At 46.3% G+C, this 19331-nt stretch overlaps 1 protein-coding gene across 4 annotated transcripts in view; it reads right to left on the reverse strand.

Moving 5' to 3' along the window:
• Positions 1 to 8300: 8300 nt before the first annotated feature.
• The window catches only part of LOC148533726 (cytochrome P450 2K1-like), a 134537-nt gene continuing 123506 nt past the window's right edge, over positions 8301 to 19331 (reverse strand). For all 4 annotated transcript variants that reach the window (XM_088467223.1, XM_088467222.1, XM_088467225.1 and 1 more), the window contains 2 exons: positions 16344 to 16485; positions 8301 to 10621 (listed from right to left, as the gene is read on the reverse strand). In XM_088467223.1, coding sequence (XP_088323349.1) covers positions 10440 to 10621; positions 16344 to 16485 — 324 coding nt within the window. In that variant the 3' untranslated portion in view covers positions 8301 to 10439. The remainder of the gene's footprint in view (positions 10622 to 16343; positions 16486 to 19331) is intronic.

A 19331-nucleotide genomic window follows, 5' to 3' on the forward strand; every position in this document is an offset into this window, starting at 1 on the left:
TTTTGCAACCCACCCTCAAGTGTTTTGGTTTTGGCTCTGGATTTAATAAAAAAAAAAATAGATAAAAAGTTTTAAAAACAGCTAAAATCATGTAATTTACGCAATTCAAACCCCGAAATTCGGATTTAAAATCCAAATTCTAAATCGCAAAAACATCAGAACAGCGACCCAGATTAACCCGGATCTCCTCAGGAGATCAGAACCGCGACCCGGATCTCCTAAGGAGATCAGAACCGTGACTTGGATTTACCCAGATTCACGAAATTCGGGTGGATTCTGATTTCCGGAAAACCGCACCGCATAAATCTATGTAATACTGCAACAAAATGGTGAACACCCAGGTGACAATGAGGAAAGCTGATAGGTGTCTCTCCAACCTAGTACTTTAAAGCCTCAAACAATCCACTCAAGGTATTCTCCTCACTATGTTTCCATTTTCCATAGGCATATTATTAATTCTATCAGGTTCCCCTTCTTAGAACGATTCGCTTTTCACAGGTGTTGGTAACAGCTCTCAGATGTTCTCCCCGATATTCATACAGGAAAGATACAGGTAAACTGCATTAGTGCAACATCGAATGGCATCATAAGTATTTATTAAGAGAAAAATATAATCGTATAAATTATGGAAAAATGCGCTCATCATCAGGGCCGCCTCCAGGGCTAATAGCGCCCTGTGCCGGCCGAGTGCTGTGCGCTCCTTATCGCGCGTGACCAAAATTGGGGGCATGGTCTAATTACCATAGGCCACGCCTCCTTATGCAATGTTATCTGAGGGGCGTGCCCGCATGGCACGCCTCCAAATAACGTCAGGCTGGTGGGAGCCTCACTAGCTGGGCTTCCCCCAGCCCTCTCACAGCATTGAATGGATGCCACGCGCATGCACGCAGCATCCATTTAGACTCCGGGGTCCTGGCACCACCGTACAGCTGCGTCAGTGGGGGTCCCCAACCATCCCCGACTTGACCACCCGTGGGCCACTTCGGCGCATGGGTGGAACAGCGGGATAGTACTGTCCCACTGAAATAGGGATGCTGGGGAAGGGTGTGCCCTCTTTGGGTGGCGCCCCTGTTCGACCGCTCCTGTCGAACACCCCTAGAGCCGGCCCTGCTCATCATAACCACACAAGGAAAAATCCACCTCTTCCCATGGGTATAGTCCACCTTCCAGACGTGTAAGGACTTGTCTACTGTCTGGGGACTTCCCCGCCAGATTAGTCAAGTTCCCCGAAATGGCCGCCTGCCCCCGCAACCCCCCCTATGCCTGCCTTGAAAGGGGGTGGTCTGGGGGTGCAATGATGCAATTTGCAATGAATCACACCTTTGTAGCCCCACTCTCTGCTTTACAATGCCGGTAATATCGGCATTATAGAGCAGGGGGTGTTGGCTACAATGATGCGATCACGTCAGCATGCCTCCACTCCGCCTTCTTAAACCGCCCCCACCCTCCCTGCTGCACTGACCTTGCAGCCCCCTCCTGAAGGGGGCTGCCAGAATGTCGGTAAGTGTGGTGTAGATGGAATCAGCACATCAATCACAAGTCCTGGGTACTTGCTGCTCCTAGGTAGGTATGGGGATAATTGAAACAGGCGAAAATGACGTCATCGGCGATAAATTATCGCCGATAACATACTTTTTGCCCCATATTGAATACAGCCCTAAAACTCATACAAAATATTAATATATATATATATATATATATATATATATATATATATAGTGATAGAAGCACTGGTAAAGTGGTCAATGGCAGGTACATTTGTCCTAGGTTTTTGGCTTATGTGTTCTAAAAACCCCCAGGAGTAGTCTGTTTTGTAAGCAGATCAGAGTATTTGGGTCCTGGTTTGGGTCCTGGGGTGTGGCTGTGAGGAGAGGGAGGAATCCATCCACAGGCCACTCCAGGTTTTGGGCCTTTCAGGCTGGTAGCAGGTTCATTAGGGCTTACAGCTGGAACTGGCTGATATAAGCTGTGTTCAGTTGTAGCTGAGTGTCTCACACCTGGGGAAGTAGGCATGCAGGCTAGCATGTCCAGAGACACTGTTATGACAACCCTGTAAGTACTGTGCACGTGCTGTTGTTGACGGTGTGGGCAGTAGGCCCTACCGTCCTGTTAGTGAGGGTACCTAATGTTTAGTTATTGCCCAGATGGGCTAGGATTTTGGTTTATGATTTGTTATATTCATTTGGCACAATAAAGACTGGCGCCGACCAGTTTATATGAGAACCCCAGACTTGTGTCCTGTTTCTACGGCTGCTGTGTGTGTAAAGAGGGAGTCCATCTACCCCAGGAGAGGGACCCCTATCCCAACTGTGTCACAATATATATATATATATATATATACACACATATAATGTGTCTGTTACTGGGTACTTGCTGCTCCTAGGTAGGTGGTTCTCATGGTGATATCAAGTGCAGCAAAACGTTTAAAGCTGAGAAGGTTGTTGTTTTCCGTGAACTGTCTGAAGAATATTTCTTCGTCCATATATATGTTCGGGAACAGTTTAAGGGTCTGGGACGGTGCCGCCCACAGTGCTCTCTGCCCTGTTCGACAGCACTGGTTACACTGCCCTCCTTACAGAGGGTTAGGGTTAGTTTTAGGGTATTTAGGGGTTAGGTTTAGACTAAAATAAAAATATAAAAACATTTGCATTTTAGTGTCGAAATGTTAAATAACCTTTTCAATGTGTAACCACCCTTTAACCTCTAAAGGAGACACCAGGTTACTAACTGCAATGTAAGCTATTGTACACTCCCTTACAGCGTGCGGGATGCCGACGGTCTATATACCAGTGCCAAAATCCTGACAGGTCAGGATCCCGGCACCAGTATCCCGACCGTCGGCATCCTGAAGGTAAGTATCGGGGTGTTAGGGTGAGGAAAGGGTGCGGGTTAGGGTTAGGTACTAGGGGGAGGGTTAGGCACCGGGGAGGGAGGGTTAGGATTAGGGTGCGGGGAGGGGAGGTTAGGTTTAGGAACTAGGGTGGAGGTTAGTTTTAGGCACCGGGGAGGGAGTGTTAGGTTTAGGGTGCGGGGAGGGGGAGGTTAGGCTTAGGCACTAGAGGGGGGTTAGGATTAGGCACCAGGGAGGGAGGGTTAGGGTAGGGGTTAGGAAAACACTTACCGTTAGTTCCTATGAGTGTCGGGATGCCGTTGTCGGTATTCTGAATAGCAGCATCCTGACAGCTGGGATTTCAAACCCAACCCCTCCCTTACACTACTGCTAAGTGGTGTACCTCCTATTATTCTTCAAGTGCCTCCACCCAAGCTGAACAGATAGGGGACGCTATACTCCCTAGAGGCTTGCTTGGGTAAGCCTCTTAAACCTTAAGGTGAATTCCACTGTACTTTTAAAATGTAGGGTGTGGTTGAATAATCTTAATAAAGATGGAGTAGTATTAATACTGTAATATACCTGTTCTTTATCCTTTGCGGATTCCAACACCTTCGGATACCTTACATTTCTCCTCAGGTAAGTAATACAACGTCACGTGCCGTTTAACCTTTCTCTTTATCTGAATGAATATGCAAAGGTGTATACAGTTTCAACTCACCATGTTTAAACACTTACATCCAGGTTACAATGGATAAATTCAAGTTTAACTGAAGTGACACTAAGGTCCATGTTCAATTAGGAGCGAAAAGTCCATTATCGTCGATGATGTAATTTTCGCCATTTTCACTTATCCCCATATTCAATTTCAAAGACTTTTCGCAGGTGCGAAAAGTCTTTGTAATAAAACGGGGATACGTTTTCACCACTGTTTAGGTGGCGAAAAAAAGTGCAGAATTGGGGTTTTGGGATGTTGAATAAAAAAAGGACCCTTCAGCCTTTGAAATGTCCCCTAAAAGTATTCTGTGTCAAAAATGTTTTCAAAATTAGCATAGGACCCCCCAAAAAATGTGGTTTCATTTCGGGGGCGAAAGAAAAAAAAGCGAAATAGCCTCAGGGGAGGTCCCCAAGTATGCGGCAGGTGTTTTCTAGAATGCGGGTGGTTGCAGCAGGTGGATTTTTGAAGAATTAAAAAAAATCACTTTAGGGACTTAAAAATATGCTTGGATCCATTTTCATGTACCCCAAATTTGAAGGGACTAGTTATTTAAAAATTTTTTAAAAAAGAAGATAAATGCTATTCTTCACCTCTTCTTCACAAGCGCATTTATGCACCTGACGCACCTGTTTAAAAACCCAAATTACCTTCAGCAAGCCAAATCGGGGGTACCTACAGTGATCCCCCATGTCAGGTCGGTCGGACAGGGGCGCCACCTATAGAGGGAGCACCCCTCCCCAACATCCCGATTTCAGCGGGACAGTACTGTCCCGATGATGGCGAAAAGTCCGGCCTTTTCGCCTCAAATTGAATATGGCCCTATAACTCATACAAGAAATTTATATATATATATATATATATATATATATACACACACATATATGTGTCTGTTAGTACATAGCATACATCCTATTCTGCAGAATTAGGGTTAGAGCAAAATCCATAGCCAAAGGAAATGGAAAGTTGCTGCTGCTGACAGCTTTTCAAAAAGCCTTATCTCCAAACCGGACCCTCTTTCCCCTGACAGGAACCAAACCACTCCCAACTATATTACTTCTTCCCTTCTTCTACAGTGTATGTGCATCCCTTACACTGAGGCACATCCACACCAAAGAAAGAAGCACCCTATAAACTGTTATGTAAATACATGAAACATATATACTTTATCACATACATGTATAATATCCACAGCAGTTTCTGCACATTTACCATATTATAAAATACAGTTATGCATATCATGAACTGTAATACACTTTTTAGAACATTCATTATCTGAAATTTCAATGCACTTACTCCTTACCAAAGGGGTGTGGCTTTGCTTGAATGGGCGTGGCCTCCTGGAAATGGGGCAGAGAAACCTCCGTTGATGTCACTATGGGGGGCGTGCCCAGCACTCTCCGAGATGCCTGGCAGCTCCAAGGCTCTCCCTACACAGGTTTACAGATGCCGTGCGCATGCGCACGGCATCTGTTCACCTTCTACACACCCGCTGCTCTGCATTACAGAGCAGCACTATGTGCTCTCCCCAACTTCCCCCCCCCACCGCGGGAGACTGCGGCCCGCAGGTGGGACAGTCCCAGAAAAACTGGATGTTTACCGCAACACATAAGGATCCCCATATGTATTAAAGTACTCCGGTCACACGGTCAACATTGACCTTGTTGGCATCCATAATGTTGACACCCCAATACTGACATGGCATGTTGGCGGACACCATGTTGACATCCTCTGAATGTCGACATGTTCACAATATCGACATCTAACATGTCGTCATGTGAAACGATGACATTCTCAGAATGCCGCCATTAAGGGGTAAGGATAGGCCACAGGGCGAGGTTATGTCAGGCTGTGGGGGGAGGTTAGTGATAGACTGCTGGAGAGGTTAGGGTTAGGCTACAGGGAGAGTTTAGGGTTAGGCTACAGGGCGGGGTTAGGGTTATGCTGCTGGGGGAGGTTAGGGTTAGGCTGCAGGGAGAGGTCAGGTTTAGGCTGCAGAGTGAGGTTAGGGTTAGACTGCTGGGGAGGTTAGGGTTAGGCTGCAGGGCGAGTTTAGGGTTAGGCTGCAGGGAGAGGTTAGGGCTAGGCTGCATGCAGGGAGAGGTTAAGGTTAGGCTGCTGGGGGAGGTTAGGGTTAGGCTGCAGGGCAGGGTTAGGGTTAGGCTGCAGGGCGAGTTTAGGGTTAGGCTGCAGGGAGAGGTTAGGGTTAGGCTGCAGGTAGTCTACAGGGAGAGGTTAGTGTTAGACTGCTGGGGGAGGTTAGGGTTAGGCTGCAGGGAGAGGTTAGGCTTAGGCTTCAGGGAGAGGTTAAGGTTAGGCTGCTGGGGAGGTTAGGGTTAGGCTGCAGGGAGAGGTTAGGGTTAGGCTGCTGGGGGAGGTTAGGGTTAGGCTGCAGGGAGAGGTTAGGGTTAGGCTGCAGGGGGAGGTTAAGGTTAGGGTGCTGGGAGAGGTTAGGGTTAGGCTGCAGGGTGAGGTTAGGGTTAGGCTGCAGGGGGAGGTTAAGGTTAGGCTGCTGGGGGAGGTTAGAGTTAGGCTGCAGGGTGAGGTTAGGCTGCTGGGAGAGGTTAGGTTGCAAGGTGAGGTTAGAGTCTGGCACTAGGGGGAAGATAGGGACAGAATACCTACCGGATCTCCGCTCCTCAAATGCCTTCGCCGGAACTGCATATCATGTGACTGCCGGGACCCGGAAGAAGGTGCTGGAGCCGCTGCAGCCGCCAGGACCAGGTAAGTGATCACTTGGCCACCAGGGAGGTTAGGCCGACATTCTATCGACATGTCATCCATGTAGACATGATGAATGTCAACATTTTTCCTGTTGACATTTCAGCCATTTCAACATTCACGTGTTGACCTGATGCACAGTGACATGATAAATGTCAGCATATCACACCCTTATTAAAAAGGTCCGGAGCAGATACAGTGTCTCCGATGTCTGCTGCAGACCCGTGACACAGCCGTCCCCATAGGATTTTATGGGGCTGCGATGTTACCGCATGCACCAAACTCCAAAAACCATAACTTCCTGGAGCTGTTGCCATGTACAAATGGTGCTGTGTCTATAGAAGCACATGGGCTTGTCTTCATGAGAAATCACCGGAGAGGAATCAGAGGGATCCCTCCCCTTTCTCTGCGCCAGGCCAATTGCTGCAAATGCACAACTAGACTCTCGGGTCATCATAAACCCAGAAGTCATTTAAACAAGGGGACGACTCTATATTGGAGGGGGGTAAGTATACCTGCATACCACCAACAAAAAATGCCAGCGTATACATGCAAATATTGGTGGGATGTATCGCAAAGTATCCCACCCAATGTGAGATTGCACCAATTTAATAATAAGAAGAATAAAATAAAAGATCTAATGGTAAATAGAAATTAGTTTTGCAGATGACCCAAATGTACCGTTTGCGGAGCATATAAAATACTTTTGGAATAAAATATTCCTGAGAGGTCACATCTTTATGATGTCTCCTGGGCTGCACTAAAAGGGACAATGTCAGAAAACCCCTGGATCGTACGATATTAGTCTCCGGTGGCTGTGGAAAAGTTCTGCGGATCCGACAACTCTGGAGATCTCTTCTTGGTATAAATTATAGACAGATCTTACCTTCTTCCTGTGGAGGGGCTGCTGCATCCCCTCTCCTCAACTGTGGTGAGGCCCCTATTCATTGTGTATGTGCAGTAAGAATAGCATCAGCGCTGGGAGATGCATCTGCTGCAGCCCCTAGAATTCGATTGGTGCTGCTATAACAGGACGCGCCCTTTGAAAGTGCTCTATCTGCTAATGGCAGTCAGGACTGGCAGTCCCAGGCAGTGGCAGATATAGGGTTTACTTTTAGGGGTGGCGGCTTAAGAATAATACTGACTCCTCCCCTGGATCCCCCAACAATAATAATATGGTCCACAAGCAGGCTCCCCCCAGCCCCACATGTGTGCCTGACCCCCCCCCCCCCCCGGAACCGCCACAATAATACTATGCTCCACAAGCAGGCTCCCTCCAGTCCAACATGTCCACCAGACCCCTCTGGACCCCCCACATTAACGATATGTTCCACAAGCAGGCTCCCCCCAGCCACACATGTTTACCTGACCCACCCACCGAACCCTAATGATATACTCCACATTCCACAATGACTCACAGCAACAAAGAATCTGCATTTACCAGCAGACCACCGGTCCGTCACAGCCCAGTCTGCTCCACTGCTCAAGATGGCGCCCGCCTCGACAGATTTTCAGCGTCTCTCCTCACTGTCTTCACTGCGCATGTGCCAAGAAGGACAGGGGAGGGAGCCGAAAACATAAAGTTTTCGAAGTTTGCTGAATATCAGGTGCTCCTATCAGACCCCTGGTGATGAATGGCCTGTTACCTTAAATATGCGGAAACTAGCGTTTCCGCATTTGTAACGCGCCATTTAGGTGATGATGAATAGGTCCCTCCGAGAGATTCCTTAGAGCAGACTCATAGTTTATGGCTCACCTTAATCTGTCTGGTGGATTCTAGAGAAAGAATATGTGTCTGGCTCTGCTGTGCTCACGGTTTCCGTTATCACTGTCATGAGCCTGATTGTTACCCAGAACAAGCAATTGTTTTGCTATTGCGCTGAGCCAAAGCCGCACTGCGCACTCGCAGCAATTGTTTTGTGATTCCGCACACACAGAAAGAACCCATAAACCCCCTCTCAGCACATTTTCCAATTTGACCTCAATTAAAATATACTTAACATTCTACATTAAATAAAAACCAGGAGACACGAGTATGGCGAATTGAATTGATTTATTTGATTAGAACACTTTAATTCTGAATACTGTTGTATTGTATTTCTGCAATAACTGTTCTATTTAGATGTGTGATGTGCAACAAGGTGAATAAAACAGAAAACAAAAAAACAGACTGGTGGCGAAGCATAGCACAAGCTAGCCGCCATGGCTCAAGGCGTTGTGTCATCATATCTATATAACAGGGAGGGTCTTAACACTCACCCCTGTGCAACATGGTCGACAAAGAGTGCCTACTCCTTCAGAAATCAGACTGGAACTGGAACTGCCCATACGGGTGGTATCCGCAATCTTCTAACTGGCGAAATCGCCACAATGAAACGCCTACGTACACTCAAACCAAATATGCCCAATAGTTATTGACTACAACTTGCTGTGCTTTACCGCCACGCAAGACAAACCAAGCGCACTCACACACACGCACTCCAACAACAAAACTACAAGCTACGGATGACCATCGATGTTTCATAGAATTTTTTTTTACAAGGTGCCGGAACACTGAGAATAGCTCCGCCCCCTGGCACCCACGAAGCCCGTCCCCAGATTCTCATTGTCCACGGGCCAGTAAGTAAACAAAACAGGGATGACCATGGTCATTCATTGACTAGTTGGTAACCATCGATGGCTACTTGCTATTTTGCCATTGATGGTAACCACACCGATGGCCATCCCTACTACAAGCCCAGGGAGGGAAAAACTGTCCAGATGAAAAGAGGCTGAAATTCCACCTGCCCAACCCCTATCTACTGTAGGCCATTATAAGTTCCAACCCCCCAGTAACAGAAAAATACGTGTGTTTTACCGTTTAAACACTGTGTGCATGAATTAGCCATTGCAATCACATACACAGCATGAGAGCCCTCCGCGTGTCAGGAAAACCGCTGTATTTCAGATAGGTTAGTCCAGCCGCAAGGGCTGCATGGTTGGTTGATGTGTGTCGACATTACCGATTTTTAGGCTGGCACAACACGCCGGACGCAGGTGAGAAGGTAGCAGTGGGCGTCCCTATGCTCGGCTATTGGTTATATGGCACAGTGATCCCTATGGCTACATCCATTTTTATATAAGGTTTCTCTAGGCCACTTATATGAAACCACTTGTAATATACAATGTATGAGCAAGCCCTGAAAAATATCAGTGTGTTTTCATCAACAAGTAGCTCTTACTGACTACTTTGGGGTTCATTTACATTTGGATGTAAGTCAGTGTTATGACACGCCCCTCAGATGTAGCAGGACACGCCCACTTTACCGCCGCACTCATAGGTGTTTCTTTAACAATCTCCCTGAAATGCTTTTTCAAAAGTAGGCACGTATGGTATAAGGGATCTAAACGAAACATTGTGTTAGCATGCAAGGTGAACACTAAACTAGCCTGAATGCTTGACACAATTGCAGTACTGTTCAGCTGTATTTTATTCTGCATTTTATACTCGGCCAGGCCGCCCCCCCCCCCCCCTCCCCACGGCTCTATACCAGCTTGTACAAAGGAGCGCAGGCCATAGTTGTAAAATAAAAATAATACAAATGTTTTTTTGTGACAATTGTGTTTCCTGAATATTAAATGCCTCTGTAGTATCTTATCTATATACAGTATATACTGTAGTTTAGGTGCGTTATCATGTAGCAGTAATACCAGGTAGTATATTATTAAGAATCCATCAGCACAGAAGGACATGTGACCAGGACGTAGAGTAATAGAAGGAGAACAGCCGGGAGGGGATGATACCTTTGTTTACCTGTAATGATGCCGGTATTATCACCAAGAAATAAAATACATAATCAGCACACTGGCTGCCATATTGTTATAAGAAATGGTAATACGGTATAAGAAAATAGCAACCTCTTATATAGCTTAATACTTTCGTGTTATATTGCAGAAAAGCTGTAAATAAAGGCAGCAAGGCGTATTATGTCATACTATACATTGTAATCTTTTAGGTTTAATAAGCAATATGCAATAAATCGCAGTTCATTTTACAGGTGCGGAAAACTGCGAAATTGGAAACTGTGGAAAACATTCACATAATTCTGTACCCTATCAGATTTCATAGTCTAAAGATTACTAGTGTTATACTGTACTCCTAATACATTGGTGTCACAGGCGCGATATTTGTTGTCACAGGCGCGATACGGCGCATATCTCATGAGGCATGGGCGGAGTGATTAATCCGACTGCTGGCGTTAGGTCCACATCATTCACATACGGCGGTTTCCGAAAGGTGAACTTTTGTAGCAGACTTGTAATAAACAGGAAGAGCTCCATCCTGGCCAGATTTTCCCCAGCGCAGACTCTGCGACCTGTCATTTATCCAACAAAAGAGAAAAAAAATGTTTCAATAAAGTACTTAAAGTGTTAATAAATGTGAGCAAGGGCAGGTACCCTGATTATAGTGCAGCATTTTCACTGTATCCAGTATATAACTATTTGGTATGTGCACAGGACTGTAGAGAGCCGTGCCGGACCCAGGGGGAGGGGGCATGGCCTAATTGCAGCAGCGCTGCGCTCGGGGGAAGGGGGCTCTGTGAAATCCAGACAAGACCAGGATCAGTGTGTTCGCTCCCCCCACCCCCACAAGTAGAGGAGACTACTGCTGCAGCTCAGCTCCAGCGAGCAATCCCCCACTGCAGCGTGTGCTGGGCTGCTGACAGGTAAGAGAGGGGGAAAGGGGGGGGGCGTCAGACCCCTCCAGCAAGCCCAGGTAATTAGTACCCATTCCCCCTCCTCTCGGTGCCCCTGTATGTGTATAGGTCCTACTGTACACAGAAACATATTCATCTGTGTATTTCTATTAAGGTACTTTCTGTGCAGAGCTTATAAAGGTGCTCTCTGATCCTGTAAGATCACTACACAACCTGGAAATGTCGCTCGGTGAGGAGGAAAACTCGGAAGCTGAAATACCGTAATGGTGACTGCAGACCCCAGCCTCCTGGCTCTCTACAACCATAGCTTTTATTAAATAAAACATTAACATTGTTTCCCCTATTTTGCCTCATTCAAGCTCTGTATTAAATAGAGATGTGCACGGACCCTCGTGTTTTGTTTTTGGCAAAACCACCCACAAGTGTTTGGGTCTTTTTGGTTTTGGTTTTCTTAAAAATGGATAAAAACAGTTAAAATCACGTAACCTCGTGGCTGTTTTTGTTCCTATAGTATTATTAACATCACTAAAGCTGGCCATACACGCTACAATTATCGGGGCGATCCGCCCGATTCCCACAGATCGCCCCGATAATTGTAGCGTGTGTTAAATATTGCTCGGTTGGGCATGCCGGATTGTCCAGCATGCCCGTCAGATGCGATATTCAAGAGGTAAACCTTCGGCCGCATCGGGCTGTGTTTGCCCAGCCGCGACCGACAGACAGACATTTCCTGTGTTCCTTCCCATGGAAGGAACAGGGAAATGTCTCTTCCCCCAGGGGGCGGAGGGCAGATGTTGGCTAATACACTGTGACAGAAATCTCAGTTTATGGCGCGGACGTCTGTGGCTGGCAGGCTGCCAGATAAAATGTCTGTCGGTCTGACCGGCATTTTATCTGGACGTGTATGCCCAGCTTAACATTCATTTCCAGTCACCTCACAGCACCTGAAATCAAGAGGGAGGGACTTGCACTCAATCAAAACAGGCGAGATCCAGGTTTTAAATCTGTGTTCCGATTTGCCAGAAGACCAGAGTCAGGACTTAGGGCCTGATGCAGCAAGGATGGCTATTGCCATATTTTATTAGTCCAATAAGTGATCACATTATTGTATACTACTGTTTTAATTTTTTAACCTTAGATGATGTTGTTATTTAGTATAGTACCTACATCTTTATAAAAGGTTTACCATGCTACGTGTTTTATGAGAGATATATTACTAGATATATCTGTCTATGTACCAGAGCTATTTTTGCCATCTTTTTAAGTGTATATTAAATTATCACTACAACATATTTTACTTTTGTCTCTGTGGGCTCTATTTATTAACATTATTTTTACTAAAATAAAGTGAAAAAAGGTGTTTTCACACCCTTTTCACATTATTTTAGTTTCACCTGTAGTTATTACAGGGCAATTGGAGTAGAATTAGTAAAATTCTACTCCAACCCCCAGTATCACTTATTTTTAGTAATCAGATCGCATTTCCCATAATTGTAATGGGAAATGTGATCCGACCATAGTTACTAAAAATAAATTGTAAAAAAATACCGGGGGAAGCCCTGTGATAATAACGCCGCCTGGAGGTGGCGTTATCCAGGGTCTCCCCCGGTTACTGGGCTCCCACTCTGCTCTAACGGGGAGAGCAGAGGCGGGAGCTGGTACCAGTAATCAGCTATGTGGTCTAAGCAGACCGCAAGCTGATTGCTGTTAAAAAAAGAAAAAAAAAATTAAAATTTTTTTTTTACTTACCTGAATCCAGGGACCGGTGATCGGGCCTCCGGTGATGGCTCCTCTCCGGTCAGCTGGTCTCCCACAGTGCACTGGGGCCTGGTCATCAGGTGATCGGGCCCCAGTGCAGTATGGGAGATCACCTGATTGGGAAGCCCGGAGAAGATCACCGGAGGCCAGGAGGATGCAGGTAAATCTAATGAAGGGAGGGGGGGTTGCGGGGGTCGCGGGGGTCCGCGATCACGGGGGGAAGGGCTTAGCGCCGGGGCTTAGCGTTGGTGGGGGGGGTAGTAGCGGTGGTCGGTCGGCGGTGGTCGGTTGGCTCTTAGTCGCGGTATTTTCGAAAATACCGCGACTAGAGTGCGGATGGGATCCGCAGGGACAGAGCTTTATCCCAAGCTCTGTCCCTGCAAGGGATTTATAGTAAATCCCTGTGATATTGCCTGAATTCGCAATGCGAATTCACTCGGTAATATCACACTACAATCCGCATTCAATATGCGGATTGTAGTAAATAGAGCCCTGTGTGTGCAGCGCTTTTCTGCCTATTTTATACTATATTTCTTGTTGTTGGGAAGAGCAGCATCATTCCCAGGTGGTGAGCAGCAGCCCGCACGGGTTTTCTGACTTGACTGGTGCTTTCTTGGCGACCTGGCATTTCAATCTTTGTTTGTGGATCGCTATTGCGATTGCGGCTCCGATCACGCACGCAGGTCTGCTGCGAAAGCATACTAATGTTTGCAATCGCACAGCTATCGTTATCTCACATCCGTAAGATCTATGTACACATCAATAACATCGCGCAACACTGGTCCCTCCCGCACACGATTACAGCAGCCCTGACCTGTCTCAGGAATTGCAAGTCGCTTCGCACTCAGTGAGTACACAAGCTGCCTATGGCGTCACAGCGGCTGATTTACGCACTCCCATGTACAGTAACTGCTTTCAAACGGACAGGCGTGTCTGCGTTTCTCCGACCACTCAGTCTGCGTACACGGTTGCAATTTTCAATCCATGTTGAATCAGTCCCTTAGTTCACACCAAATTGATTCTGAACTGGGACTCAACCTGGAACCCCAAAATTCGTGTGTGGTCATTTTTCTCATGATGGACAAGGGCTTCGAATGAGCAACAAACCATTGATTTTTTCTATCGATGGTTTTAAACCATCGACCATCAATGATTAATTCCTCCCACTCCTGCCTCCAAGATTTTGCCCGTGCTGCTCCCCACCTCTGGAACTCTCTCCCTCTCCGACTCTTCACGTCTCTACAAATCTTCAAACGGGCTCTCAAGACCCACTACTTCATCAAGGCCTTCCAGCTCTCATCCTAACCCGCTGCTTCATGCTCCTTCCTCACTGACCATCTTCCTCACTTCCATCTGTGTCACCCCTGTCTGTCTGCCCTTCCCCTTTAGAATGTAATCTCTCACAAGCAGGGTCCTCTTCCCTCATGTGCTTCTCCTTCCCTCACTCATACGATCATCTACTCCAAACTCCCCACAAGGGCTCCTAACACTTGGTTGCTGACGCCATGCTGCTTTTTTGAGTGGTATAATCACTATTGCAGCAATGTCTATAAACTATGTCCTTGTCCTGCACTGTAATGTACTGTACGTCACTGTTTTCGTGTTTGCTCATTTGTATATGTACTTTGTGAGGCACTGCGGAACCCTTGTGGTGCCATATAAATAAAAGATAATAATAATAATTGATGGACAGTCCCTGAGAAGTGTAAGTATTACTGAGGTAGCTTAGATCACTCATCTGTCCTTGTAATACTTTAATAATAGATTGTGACAATAAGTATTAAATAGACAACTTAGCGCCTGATAAAGAGGAGCGCGCAGTGACCATGCCGACCGTCTGTGGACAATGGCCCTCATTCAGAGCCGTTCGCTATTTGCGTTCGTTCGTTCAAAAACAAGGGGCGGCTATTCAAATGATCCGTTCGCAAATTGCAGTCTGTTCACACCTCTAAGTCTGAACGAGCGAGCAAAACATACGCTCTTTTATTTCTGAAAAACGCCCCCTGACCGCTCGCACCATACGTCATGTCCGCTATTTATTAGATTAATCGAGTACATCGAACAGGATATGAACTGCTCGCTATTCTTGTGGTTGGTTTTTTCAACCGCTATTTTGCGAGCAGTTCTGAGTTAAAAAACACCAAATGACGTGGTCATTGACGCTGCTATATTAATTATGCACACCCATAAAACGCCCGTTTTGACCTTTAAGCACGCCTGCGATCGGATCTCCACTCCCCGTTTTCCAGCACCTTCCCCTGTTACCACCCACATACGCCTCATTCTGTCACTCAAAATAGCAGGCACTCGCTATATTGCGTACAAATGATTTTCGGCCGCACTGACTGGTTCGCGCATGCGTACTAAAAACCGTACGCATGCGCAGATGTGCGAACATTGCTCGGAACGAGCGTACTGCCGATAGCGAGTGGCTCTGAATGAGGGCCAATGTTTTAATATCTACGCATGTGTCAGGGACACATTGCGCATGTGACCCGATGGTTTCCACAGAGAGACGCAGAATGAATTTAGACACAAAGTCCTGGATTCCAGTGGGCGTTACTGGGAGGTAAGAGGGGGGTGGTTAAGAAGATGCGGGCGTATATCGACCGCGTCTGCGTGCACCTCTGAATCGGGCCCCCAGGCTATTAAACATCATTTTCTTATGCTAAGCAAATTATTCAGCCCATATTTATTCAAACCAAAGTTGTCCCATCAGTTTATCTGCAGTAAGCAGACAGCTTGTTGCACGTGCGTAATTACAATACATCATTATACTTTGAGCAGAATTACAACAAGTCCTGGTAGTTTACTTTTCAACTACAAAGTAAATTTACTGTTAGGTATATTTCCATTAAGGAGGGGGAAGGGGAGAAACTGACACAACATAGCAACTTCAAATATAAATTTGCACATGGCATTAATAACAAGTGTGAATCCGGGTTCCAATCAATACATCTACAGTAAAAAGGTCGACATTGGAATGGTCAACACAAAAATGGTTGATACTTTTTTGTTAGGGTTAGACACTTACTGGAGGGTTAGGCTGTAGAAGGGATGGTTAGGGTTAGGCACTAGGTGGGATGGTTAGAGTTAGGCACTTACCCTGACGGTTAGGGTTAGGCACTAGGCAAGATGGTTAGTGTGAAGCACTTACCCCGATGGTTAGGCACCAGATTGGAGAGTTAGGGTTAGGCTGTAAATTAGGCACTTACCCTGACTGTTAGGGTTAAGCAGTAGGAGGGAAAGCTAGGGTTAGACACTTACCCTGATGGTTAGGGTTAGGCACTAGAAGGGAGGATTAGGGTTAGGCCCCAGAAGGGAGAATTAGGGTTAGGCCCCAGAAGGGAGGGTTAGGGTTAGGCACCAAGGTGAGGGTTAGGGTGAAGATTAGGGTTATAAAAAAAAAACTGTATGAACCATATTTGTGCTCACCACTCCAATGTCGACCTTTTGACCATGTCGACCTTTTGTACCTGTTGATATTCATTCATGTCGACCTTTTGTATTTCGTCCTTTTGATCATGTCGATTTGTTGTACCTGTCAAGCTATTGCCTCTCTACCAGACACTGTCAACCTTTTTATTGCAGATCTTTTGATCCACACCCTGTAAATCCATACCTGCAGAAAACGGCATGAATGCGTCTCTCTTTACAAAATTCCCATCTGAGTCAAGGAAATGTTGGGGATTAAACAGTTCAGGTTCCGTAAACTGAGTCTTGTCGTACAGGACAGAAGTAAGCAGGGGAATGATGAAAGTGCCCTGTAAACATGGAGCAAAGTTTAAACATTAATTTCTGCAGATATTCACTATTGGAAATTTTTGTTCCTGATACCATTATATAAAATTTACAATAGCTGACACCTGCTATAAGCACCTTATTTTATATCCCTGGACTGAGGCCAGGCACTACGGGGAGCAGGTAAGCGGCTGGACACCGTGTGCGGTGACCCGCTGGGATGGGTTGACTCCTCCATTGAAGTCAATGGAGAGCCGCAGGTTACTAAAGTTTATTCTGTGGTTCCCACCCTTGACTTCAATTGGCTGAGAGAGGCGGGAGCTCACCTCTATCAGCCAATGAATGCTTAGATACGGCTCTATAAAGTCATTTTGGAGATATCAACCATCGTGGTTGGTATCTGTTGCGTGGATCGCAATTTTCATTTTTATTGTCTTAAGAAGACCTTGGATGCCTACTTTAGACAAGGGGACCACTCCTGGTAATGTAGGTGATTATGTGTGTGTGTGTGTGTATGTATGTAATTAAACTGTACTTTCACGGTGTGTGTGTTTTGTGTTTTTTAGACATTTCTTTACAAGTGAACCCTTAATGACCCGCATGCTGGTAATTGTGGTTCTCCAAGTACAAGCATGCGGGGGAGGCTTGCTGGGACCTGCAGTTCGACTGTAAAAACAATGTTGATACTTCTATTTTTTACACACCACATACACTATCAACCGGCCACCCAATGCCCAGGGGATCCCAGGCCTGGGCTGACTAGCATTCAGGACCGATGCTGCTGCTGGGGGGCCCGGTGAAAGGGCTCCCCTGGCTGTGGCATCAACCCCCCGCTAGAAAGGGTCCGGTGCTGGTTATACGCAATTTCTTTACCCCCCATAATTAAAACCAGGACTGGCCCTGCAGCCTGGTGCTGGTACCTAAATTACGGTGGAACGGTACTCGTTTTGTTCCCCATAATTTTAGGTACCAGGACTGGCAGGAAAGTCCGGGGCTGGTTAAGTTTTAGGGGGGGGACCCTACATCATTTTTTTTATAACATTTAACCCGTTTTATTACAGCTACAACAAAAGCAGCTTACACATATCTCACTGATATGTGCAGGCTGCTAGCTTGGGAGATTTAGGCAAAGAGAAGACACTGCTATCTCGGGTGAGTAATCTCCTGCAAAACCTGCTACTCGGGGGAGATATTGCATTCTGCTTCATCATCGGCCATCTCACTCTCAGCTAAACTAATTTCTTGGTAAATTTGAGAGTTTCAGGCGCCTCAAATCCGGCGAAGCTAATCGAGTTAAAAAAAAAGCAAACTCGTCCAGACTCGATTCTTAGTAAATTTACCCCTGAGTCTGCGTAGTTGATTGTAGTGCCATGGTGCAGGGTCATTTCTGCATGGTATGTGACTTATGCTAGCGCTGTCTGTCTGGGTCTATTTTTTTCACAAACTGTCAGTACCAAACTGTAATTTCTTCCAAATGTCTATATCTCTGATTCAGGTCCTGCGTACAGGTGTAGTCAGTGTGTTTCTGATATCTCACATATATAAGCTAAGTATTTGTGAGAATTGTCACATACTGTTGTACGTTGCACTCTGCCATATCTGAGCAGTAAGCTCATGCAGCTTGCCCAAGCATCAGACTGGTCCAGTAGTTTGCCTTCCTACCTAGTAATTATATATATCTATACTTAGTGGTTGCATTAATACTCAGTGCTGTATTGTTTGCGATATTGCTGTACAGCTACGTCTGGGAGAGACAATAATGTAAGCTCTGCTGCACTCAGCTATTTTGCTGGTCAGGTGCTGCAGGTTTATGTGAGGAGGAGATGGTGCAGGATGGATTAGGTGGTATAATCCACCAGGTCCTTCTAATGTCCTGGTCCCTGTGCAGGAACCCCCTTGGGCTTCCTTTTATCTCAGGTCCTGGCTACTATTGGGGGCCGCTTAGCGGTGCCAGCTGCTTTCCCCCTCTATGGGGTTACCACAGCAGTCTGTTCTTTTTCCCTCTCGGGATTGCCACAACAGATTACTGCTATGCAGATTCCTCCTGTGCCCCCGCCAGGGGTAAATGGTACCTACCTCTACTGCTCTACAGACTTGTTGCAGGAGGAGAAAGCCGCTGAGCCATCTAGGCATCCTCTGGCGTCATCATATTCCACACAACTCTATGAAATGTCATCTCATGACAGAGAGATTGCGGATGTATCTAACCCTGAGTCCCCTCCACTGGAGATGGAGACTCGGTTTGGGATTACTATTCCTACTTTTGGTGTGAACTGTCAAAGCTGTCTGGGTCTTAGAGGATAACGAACCAGCTCTGTTTGTACAAATAAAGGGCTACTTCTACGGAATTCCCTTTACCGGATCAGTTAGTTGATCGCAAGGCTACAGCCTGCCAAACGCCAGGTAAGAGGTATCAACCTCACGGATGTTTGGCTGCGAGTTATCAATTTTCTTAAAGTTCCTTGCACGAAATGGAATTCATCCCCTGCAGTGGATTCACATGTAATATGGGTAATGTTAATGCTACGTTACCTACTGTATGCCTTCCATTTCTTCCCCGAAGGTTAGGAAGGTGGAGGTTTGCCGGAAGTCTATATACCTTCCCTTAAATGCTTCTAGGCCTCAGAGGTTTTTTTGGTTGGTAACATCAGAGATGCAGCCAAACATAATGGGAAGCTGTTCTGGATATCAGTCTCCTGACTTCCAGCGGCAGCTTTGGTGGCTCACCGTTTCCTGTGGTGGCATCCTTGTAGGGCTGATGCTGATTCCAAGAAAGGCCTACAATGCTTCCCATACACTGGAGAAGTATTGTTCGGTCCTCACATGGACAGGATTGTGGACATGTTGGCAGCGGTTAATTCTGCATTTC

Source organism: Taudactylus pleione, unplaced genomic scaffold (genome assembly GCF_031769625.1).
Source record: "Taudactylus pleione unplaced genomic scaffold, aTauple2 ptg000070l, whole genome shotgun sequence".
Lineage (NCBI taxonomy): Eukaryota > Metazoa > Chordata > Amphibia > Anura > Myobatrachidae > Taudactylus > Taudactylus pleione.